The following is a 10,286-nucleotide window of genomic DNA, read 5'->3' as shown; positions in this document are numbered from 1 at the left end:
TGCAAATGATCATTTCCTAGAGAGAGTGATTCATTAGATATATGATTTTGACAATGTTCATCTTTATGAATTCTAATAGCTTCGGAAATAATATTCCTAATGATTCCTACATCTCCTTTGGCACGCATAAGATTTGTAAGCTCAAATAGGCAGTCACCAAACTTAGGATCATTGGAATTCATCTTACTCAAGGCAATAGACTTATGAAGAATTTCATCTAAGTTTTGCAAGGAATAGTTTGGAAATCTTTCCTCAAGAAATCTCCATATACTGTAGGCACAATCAAGAGTAGGCAAGCAACCAATCAAGTTTCTAGGCAAACCTCTAGTGATAAGATTAACAGTTCTAAGATTGTGAATCATGTCAATGGACTCATCAAGGGTAGGATGCATAGGATCAACATGAGGTGCACAAGGGCTAGTAATGTACTTCTTCAAATCATATTCATTGAAAATCACAAGCATCTCATTTTTCCACTCATGAAAGTACTCTCCATCAAGTATAGGCACTCTATGTCTAAGACTCCCCAACGTAGACTCATCCATCTTCCTCCAATGGTGATTAAACCAAAGCAATGGAGACCAAAGATCTGATACCAATTGAAAGGATCAAGAAGAGGTGTCTAGAGGGGGGTGATTAGACCCTCAACAACTAAAGTTGGCAGTTTTTAAGTTTTTCAAGTTGAGGTGATAGATTAACACAATTTCAAGCATACACAATACAAATCAAGAAAGCATGCAAAGAGTATATGAGCAGCGGAAAGTAAAGCATGCAACTTGCAAGAAAGTAAAGGGATGGGATTGGAGTGTGCAAACGCAATTGGAGACACAGATGTTTTTGTCATGGTTCCAATAGGTGGTGCTATCGCACATCCACGTTGATGGAGACTTCAACCCACAAAGGGTAACAGTTGCGTGAGTCCACGAAGGGATCCACCCACAAAGGGTCCACGAAGAAGCAATGTTGTCTATCCCACCATGGTCATCGCCCATGAAGGACTTGCCTCACTAGGGTAGATCTTCACGAAGTAGGCGATCTCCTTGCCCTTACAAACTCCTTGGTTCAACTGCACAATCTTGTCGGAGGCTCCCAAGTGACACCTAACCAATCTAGGAGACACCACTCTCTAAAAGGTAATAGATGGTGTGTTGATGATGAACTCCTTGCTCTTTTGCTTCAAATGATAGTCTCCCCAACACTAAACTCTCTCTCATAGGATTGGATTTGGTAGAAAGTTGATTTGAGTGGAAAGCAACTTGGGGAAGGCTAGAGATCAAGATTCATATGGTTGGATTGGAATATCTTGGTCTCAACACATGAGTAGGTGGTTCTCTCTCAGAAAATGAGTAGTGGAAGTGTAGGCACGTTCTAATGGCTTCCCTCACGAATGAGGAGAGGGTGGAGGGGTATATATAGCATGCACACAAAATCTAACTGTTACACACAATATACCAAACTCTGTGGGACCAAATCATAAAACTCGGTCGGACCGATTCAGTACATTATGTGACCGTTAGGGATTTCGGTGGGACCGACATGTCAACTCGGTGGGACTGATATCATTAGGGTTAGGGCATAATGTAATCTCGGTGAGGCCGATTACACAAACTCAGTGGGACCGACTTTGATAATAAGCTAACCAGAGAGTTGGTCAGGCAAACTCGGTGGGACCGATTCGCTCATCTCGGTGGGACCGAAACATAACAAAAGGGAAACAGAGAGTTTACATTGCGAACTCGGTGTGACCGATCGGTTCATCTTGGTTGGACCGAAATGTTATGAAGGGAAACAGAGAGTTTGCAATCCCATCTCGGTGAGACCGAGATCCCTATCGGTTTGACCAAAGTGACTAGGGTTTCTGGTAGTGGCTATGTCAAATGAACTCGGTGGCGCCGGATGGATCAAATCGGTGGGGCCGAGTTTGACTTTTGTTTTGGGATAAATGTGGATATGAGAAAGTGGTTGAGGGCTTTGGAGCATATCACTAAGCATCATGAGAGCAAGCAAGCCATTAAGCAACACCTCATCCCCTTTTAATAGTATTGGCTTTCCTATGGACTCAATAATCTTGGATCACTAAAAGTAAAATGTAGAGTCTTGAGCTTTGAGCTTGAGCCAATCCTTTGTCCTTAGCATCTAGAAGGGGTTCCACATCCTCTTGTCCATGCCACTCCACTGTTGAACTTATCTTAAATATAATAGATAAAAGTATTAGTCCAACAAGAGATATGTTGACATAAATTACCAAAATCACCCAGGGAGCACTTGTGCTTTCACCGGTTGCTGGGGCCCGCCTCTGGAGGGCCTCGCCGGCTGCCAGGAATCCGACTGAAAGGTGGGCCCCGCCGCCTGTGGGGGCCATTGATGGCTTTTCACTGTAGCGTCGCCCGTGCTGACGGAGGTCGTGTCGGGTGCTACATGGCTACAATGCCGCGCCGGGCGGGTTGGCGGCCGCCTGGCGGCACTTACTGTAGCCATGCTCGGACGGGATTTGGGGGGAGTGTGGGGCACTGTCGCCATGCCCCAGCTTGTCGCTTGGTCGGGCTTAGACTCCAAGGGGAAGGACGGGTCGCCTGCTGGAAGCCGGCCCATAGCCAAGCCGCCTTCTGGGAGCTCGCTGATACGTCTCCAATGTATCTACAATTTTTTATTGTTCCATGCTATTATATTATCCATCTTGGATGTTTTATATGCATTTATATGGTATTTTATATAATTTTGGGGACTAACCTATTAACTTAGTGCCCAGTGCTAGTTTATGTTTTTTCTTTGTTTTTGAGTTTTACAGAAAAGGAATACCAAATGGAGTCCAATTGACCTGTCAATTTTTCTGGATTTTTTATGGACCAAAAGAAGCCCCCGAAGTAAAAGAGTTGAGTTAGAAGAGTCCCGAGTCATCCACGAGGGTGGAGGGCACGCCCCCCTATCTCGTGGATGACTCGGAGACCCCCCTGACGTGAGACCGACGCCAAAAATTCCTATAAATATGTAAACCCACGAAAAGAAACCTAGATCAGGAGTTCCGCCGCCACAAGCCTCTGTAGCCACGAAAAACCAATTGGGACCCTGTTCTGGCACCCTGCCGGAGGGGGAATCGTCACCGGTGGCCATCTTCATCATCCCGGTGCTCTCCATGACGAGGAGGGAGTAGTTCACCCTCGGGGCTGAGGGTATGTACCAGTAGCTATATGTTTGATCTCTCTCTCCCTCTCTCGTGTTCTTGATTTGGCATGATCTTGATGTATCGCGAGCTTTGTGATTATAGTTGGATCTTATGATGTTTCTCCCCCTCTACTTCTTGTAATGGATTGAGTTTTCCCTTTGAAGTTATCTTATCGGATTGAGTCTTTAAGGATTTGAGAACACTTGATGTATGTCTTGCATGTGCTTATCTGTGGTGACAATGGGATATCACGTGATCCACTTGATGCATGTTTTGGTGATCAACTTGCGGGTTGAGTGACCTTGTGAACTTATGCATAGGGGTTGGCACACGTTTTTGTTTTGAATCTCCGGTAGAAACTTTGGGGAACTCTTTGAAGTTCTTTGTGTTGGTTTCAATAGATGAATCTGAGATTGTATGATGCATATCATATAATCGTACCCGCGGATACTTGTGGTGACATTGGAGTATCTAGGCAACATTAGGGTTTTGGTTGATGAATAACGTATAATCATACCCAACACGTGTCTACAAGAATAAAGTTGCGTAGTAGACATCAGCAGCCGGAGTAAGCGACGGAGTGGCGGTGCGCCCATCGTGGCGCACGGAGGGGTGCACCGATGAAGCTTGCTGCTCATGGCCAGCAGGGTCCGTGGCGGCGTTAGCCGCTGGTGATGGGGGACGACGAGGATAGCCGTCCCCCGCCGGTGCCGTCTAAGCAACGAGGGCTGCGACCGCGGCCCGGCGCTCGGCGCGAGCCCGACATGCATCAGCTATGGAAGCGTCGGAGTAGTGGTGGATCGATCGATGGAAGAGAAGATCCGACGCACCCCTACATGGCACGCTAAATGTCGGATTTCGGGTTCCGCAAAACCTTAAGAGGTTCGAACTATGGGGTGCGTGCGGAGATCTCAACCTACCCAGCCTACCAACTCACGCACCTCATGGCCTATCACGTCGAGCTCGAAAGGAAAGGAAGACACAACAGTTTACCCAGGTTCGGGCCACCTTGCGGTGTAAAACCCTACTCTTGCTTTGTGGTGGATTTGCCTCGAGGGGCTGAGGAAGAACTAGTACAGTAGAGAACAACCTCAGGAGGCATGTTATTGGGCTCAAGTGAGCTGGTGAGATGGTGAGGGTGGAATGGATACAATTCCCCCTCCTTGGCGGTGGCTAGGTCCTATTTATAGTGGCATTGGTCCTCTTCCCAAATGTTGGCGGGAAGGGATCCCACAACGGCCAAATTTGAAGTAAGACAACAAGTAAGTCATATCCTGACTAAAGTGGTCTTCACCTGCAAAAGCCTCTGGTTGTGATGTTGTGGTTGGCTCGGTGGTGACTTCCGTCCTGCCGTCCTGGCGGTCTTGGTCTTGTTGCACCAAAACAAAAACCTTTGGCTGATTCCTCGGGACTCCGCGCCTGCTGCTTGCCTCCCTTGCACCAAAGAGGAAACTGGTACTCTGCGCCTCGTGGCGTCTGCCTGGCCTTGGTCGTCATGGCTCACATCAACCGAACCTCGCGAGGTGAGCCTTGCATAGGAATCTCCGCTCCTCGGGAGCCAGTCTGAGGGGGGCGATCCCCATGGAGGTCTTGGTGTCGTCCGCCTCGCGAGGCTTGGCCTCTCGCGAGGGTCTTGAGTAGTTGATGCTGAAACTGGGTCATACCAGGCTGTCGATGGAGCCATGCCGTGGGCCACAGGCATGCAAGTCTGGGTACCCCCGTATCCATATTGTCGACATTTCCTTCACGAAGTTCACCCAAAAGACATCACTTCAAACACAATGATCAATCCAAAATTAGCACAAACATAGCATGTATATGTTGTGGGTCGAGCTAACCAATGCCATGCAACACCACCCCCTTAGCCACCACCACTCAAATGTGGTCCTCGGCAAATAAATAAACTCCACTATCCACTCGGCCACCACCATGAACACCATCACCGCCACCACCCCCTCGGCCACCTCCATAAACACCAACACCATCACCAACATTCTGAAGAGAGCCTTCCAAGATCTCTTCACGAGTGAGCTCCCAATACGCTCCTCCGCCTTCAATTTTCTCTCTTTGGCCGCCAATTTGGCCTTCCATTTCTCATCCTCCAGCACCTTGAGCTCATTCCAGCTTGCCATTTTCTCTTCTTTGCATTAGGCCGCCAACACTTTCTCGGTCTCAATCATTGCAACAAGTTCTTCTTTGTAAGTGCCACCAATGCATTTCTCTTCTTTCTTTCTTTTGCAATCTTGTTTCCTTCCGGTCTATTGTTGGCATCTTCCTCAACCTCGTCATCATCCTCAACGGATATGCTCAACCTTGATCTCTTTGGAGTGGTCTTCATGATTCTTTGGATCCACTTCTCGCTTTTGCATAGCTCTTTTATAGCAATGATGCAACGTGAAGGGCTTGTGGCCGAACTTGGTCTTTCTATGCTTGAATAGTTCTTTGATGTAGGAGCCATACTCCGCCACTTGCACACTGCTCGGTGGCGCATGATTCACTTTGTTGATGCAACCGGACCATCGGTTGCATTGGTCATGAATGACGCTCCAACGATGCCCAAGAGAACCTTATGTATGGCTTGATCGCACATCGACGGAGTTGTTGTAGTGGTCGGTAACACTGTTCCAAAGCACGGTTTTAGTTTGATCCGCGCCGATCGTTGCATCCATGAAGATCGCACACCAAGCATCGCAAAGAGCAATATCCTCCTTTTGTTTGTAGTTTTGGGTGCGGCACCTTGGCACCTTCGTGCTTGCTTCAGTCACCTCCACAACCTCCTCCTCCTCGGCAACAACCTCTTCAACCTCCTCATCTTGCTCAGTCACCCCTTGCTCCATGTCTTGGGTGGCCTCCGAATGATCCCAAAACAAGTCGTTGTTGAGCTCATCAAGTCCAACGGCGGCCGAGGACTCCAAGGAGGCAAGGAATTCAGCGGTGTTCATCTCCACACTACAATAAACAAAGCAAACACTACCAACAATCACTACCAGCCACCAACAATCACTATCGGATACCAACAAGACGCAAGGTTTTTCTTTTTACCTTGTAGGCATTTCATCAAGCACTTGGCGGCCGCGATGTTTGTTGTCGGCTGCGGCCGCCAACCGCGTCGGAGCAGTGGCCGTAGGACTGCCAGAGTTGTAGTACGAGGCGTTGCTTTGGCCTTCTTCATCTTCTTCTTCACGGCCGCATCGACGAGCGATGTAGCCGACGTCGTCGGCTTTCGAGCTCGTTTGGCTTCGACGGGTGCGGTGGGAGGGCGGTGTGCCGTTGCCGTAGAGGCGGTGGCCACCCCGAAGGCCATTGGAGCAGTTGGAGGAGGAGCTTGGACGCGGTGGGTTTTTTCATCCCCAAACTCTTCTTGGGCATGGGCGGCGGCGCGTGGGTGATTTCTGTCCGATGGAGTGAGGAAAGGACCGGGCTATCCTTTTCGGCCGGCCGATCGTCGGTGGCAGCGGAGGGACATGGCGGCTGCGGCGGCGGGAGACAGGGTGGCGAGGGAGGGGAGGGGAGGAGGAAGAGAGGCGCCTATTTTACTCGGGCGCCGCGGTAGTGAGTAAATTTAAGGAGATTTAAGGAAATATTGGGAGTTGGAGTAAAAATTATACTCCACTAAGCCGGAGAAGGGATCGGCTAGGGTACCAAGTGACCTCTCGTTAGGGCTCCTCCTCCACCTCCTCCTCCTCCTCCAAAAAAGAAAGTTAGGGTTTGTGCCTCTCGCCGGCGCCGACACAGGTCCGCCTCGCCTCCGGTGGCCCTAGGGCCATGGAGGCGCGGTGGATCCTGGCAAGGGCCGGCAGGAGGGCTCCGTTTTTAGTCGTTTTTTCAATCTTGTTAGGGTTTGTGTCCTACTCAGGAAGGCGAGACGGTGGCGGCTCCCTGAAGATGGAATAAAGGTCTCCCTGCCTAGCACCCGTTCCGGCGGTGCGTCTAGCATCGTTGGTGGGCGTGTGGATGTGTGTCTCTGGCAGATCTATCTTTGGTGGATTTGCTCGGATCTCGTCGTTGTTCGTCTACGTTCGTGTGTCTTCGGTTTGGATCCTTCCGATCTACGTTATTTTTCATCGGCGGCGGTTGCTGTTCTGGGGTGCTGGTCCTATGGGGCCTTAGCACGACGACTTCCCGACTGTCTACTACAACAAGTTGTGCCCGGCTCCAGCGATGGAGGAGCGATGACGGCGGCGCGCCTTCGGCTCGCTTTGGTGCTTGTAGCCGTCGCTAGGTGGTCTACGAATTTAGATGTAATTTTTATTTCTGGTATTCGTTGTACTGCCATGATTGAAAATGAATAGATTGAAAGTTTTTCCGGCAAAAAAGTGACCTCTCGTTGAAGGCATGTAAAATGCAGCATGGAGAAGCATATCGAACACCCCAGAATCCCAGATGGAACGAGGTCGTACCAGGAAATTGATTTGTTTGGCGCAATGAAAAGCTGTAGATCTGGTTCACGAGAATTTAATTCCGGGTACGTGATTTGGAACGAAAAGGACATCCCCATCGGTTCTTCAGTCTACACACACTGCTGTAAAGACGAGTAGGTGCGAAGCTGCGCCAGGAAAATCAATGTACGCTGATCAATAAATGCGTTTTGTCCTCTTCGCTGAGTGACAGATTTTTTCTTTCATTTTGTGGTCGACACAACAAATGGACTCTGTAGAAATTTCATATGTACTACAAATCGTATTATATTTGTCTACCCTGAATATGATATTTTAGTTAAGAATCGACGGTACCACGCCAACGCCATACCGTAGTACAGTAGCATCATTCATCAGCCGTCATCGGCCGATCCGCCTGTAGAGTCTGGTACTACTTCTTGCCAAATAAAATACCCTCCTCTCGCCCTCGTTTGCATCTACTACTCCAAGAACACACCAAATCAAGGGGAGCGCGCAGAGCGGGGTCAGAGCAGGAGAAAGCCATCATGGTGCATCCGGTGGCGGAGGCCGACGAGCGGAGCCCCTTCGGCCGGCTCACCGCCGAGGAGTACTACGCACGCCACGGCGTCACGCACTCCTCATCCACCTTCGTCAACCCGCGGGGGCTCCGCATCTTCACGCAGCGCTGGGTGCCCAGCGGGGACGCCCCCATCCTCGGCGCCATCGCCGTCGTCCACGGCTTCACCGGCGAGTCCAGCTGGATGGTGCTCCTGACGGCCGTCCACTTCGCCAAGCAAGGCTTCGCCGTCGCCGCCGTGGACCACCAGGGCCACGGCTTCTCCGAGGGCCTCCAGGCCCACATCCCGGACATCACCCCGGTGCTCGACGACTGCGAGGCCGCCTTCGCCCCCTTCCGCGCCGACTACCCGCCGCCGCTGCCCTGCTTCCTCTACGGCGAGTCCCTCGGCGGCGCCATCGCGCTGCTGCTGCACCTCCGGGACAAGCCGCGCTGGCGCGACGGCGCCGTGCTCAACGGCGCCATGTGCGGGGTCAGCCCCCGGTTCATGCCGCCGTGGCCGCTGGAGCACCTGCTCTGGGCGGCGGCCGCCGTGGCGCCCACCTGGCACGTCGCCTTCACCAGGGGGAACATCCCGGGCCGGTCCTTCAAGGTGGAGTGGAAGCGCGCGCTCGCGCTGGCCAGCCCGCGCCGCACCACGGCGCCGCCCCGCGCCGCCACCGCGCTCGAGCTCCTCCGGGTGTGCCGGGAGCTGCAGGCGCGCTTCGAGGAGGTGGAGCTGCCGCTGCTGGCTGTGCACGGCGGCGACGACACCGTGTGCGACCCGGCGTGCGTGGAGGAGATGCACCGCCGCGCCGGGAGCAAGGACAAGACGCTGCGCGTGTACCCCGGGATGTGGCACCAGATCGTCGGCGAGCCGGAGGAGAACGTGGAGCAGGTCTTCGCCGACGTCGTCGACTGGCTCAAGGCCCGGGCCGCCGCCGGTCCGCACTCCGCAGTAGTTGGTTAGTGGTTGGGTCACGCGTCGCGCGCGGGCCGTGTCAGGCAGGTGCGTCTTGTTCGGAGAGATCGATCGATCAATCATGGTCATGGGTAGGGCGTGCTCCGGCCCGGCGGTGTTGCCGGTGTGTGGTCCGTGGCCGGTTGGTTCAAGTACGGGCGCAATAAAAGAATCTGTTGACTTTACGTACGTCTTGATGAAATGAGATCTGGTCCTGCTGTGGTGTTGTGTACTGTAGGAGTATCTTCGTGTATTTGCAAGTGGGCATGGCTTCTCATCAATGAAAATGTCGGCGTGGTCTCCATATCCATGGTTAGTGGTTGGGAGTTGGGGCTGCCTATCTTGCCGATCTGATTTAATTTCCAGCACAAATCCGTCACTGTTCTGAGTATTGATCTAAATATCGAATGTGGCAAAATATCGATGCTCCGCAACAATCCAATCTCCAATTCTGTGTCAGGACAACTGTAGAAGAATGTGTCAGGACAACTGTAGAAGAATAGCGGACTACCAGCATATGTCCCACCCATTAAAATTTTGACAAAAAGGAAACACATTTGACTGTTGCATTTTTGGCAAAAATATTCTCGAATTCCTCTGATCGCCACATGGCATACAGCAGCAGCAGGCACCCATCGCACCGCAGGGAATGGATAGGGGATAGGGAAAGTGTGGCCGGGAGTGTGGTCAAGAACAAGCATTTACGAAAAGTTAAGATCATGTATTTGAAAAATGTTTAATGTGTATCAAAAAAATGTTTCATGTGTACACTAAAAAATATATATTTTATACTGAGAAAACCTACGTGAAATAAAAGAAAAATGAAGAAAATCAAAAGAAAACAAATAAAATAAACAAATAAACCAATTTAAAATGATAAAGGACCTTAAAAAAGAAAACCGGAGTATAATGAACAAACTGATGAAAAAAAAAGAAAATCATAATATATCGAAAAAAAGAATAAACAAAGAAAACCGATGAAGAGATAAATAATATCAAAGAAAACCCAAACAAAATTAAAAGGGTTTTTATCACTTTTGCCATCAGTTGTATAACGCTACTCAGTTTTGCCACTAAACATTTTTCACTACTCAAAAATGCCACCGTTCTATTAGATCAAGCTCAAAAAGACCATTCTTCACCCTTACCGTTTGGTCAATGCACGTTGACTGAAGTTAGATGACGAAACTACCCATATCCCATTTGTAAGGGCGCATGAGAAAAAGA

General features: G+C 50.3%; 1 protein-coding gene across 1 annotated transcript; it reads left to right on the top strand.

The window, feature by feature from the left end:
• The first annotated feature begins 7,902 nt into the window (after positions 1–7,902).
• On the top strand, positions 7,903–9,244 carry LOC123090887 (caffeoylshikimate esterase). The gene has a single exon (XM_044512244.1). The coding sequence runs from the start codon at positions 8,088–8,090 to the stop codon at positions 9,066–9,068; it is 981 nt and encodes a 326-aa protein (XP_044368179.1). The 5' UTR covers positions 7,903–8,087; the 3' UTR covers positions 9,069–9,244.
• Positions 9,245–10,286: the final 1,042 nt, after the last annotated feature.

This window comes from Triticum aestivum, chromosome 4B (genome assembly GCF_018294505.1).
Source record: "Triticum aestivum cultivar Chinese Spring chromosome 4B, IWGSC CS RefSeq v2.1, whole genome shotgun sequence".
In the NCBI taxonomy this organism is placed as follows: Eukaryota; Viridiplantae; Streptophyta; class Magnoliopsida; order Poales; family Poaceae; genus Triticum; species Triticum aestivum.
The sequence above is the reverse complement of the archived record's forward strand: the minus strand, read 5'-3'. Positions and strand labels throughout refer to the sequence as shown.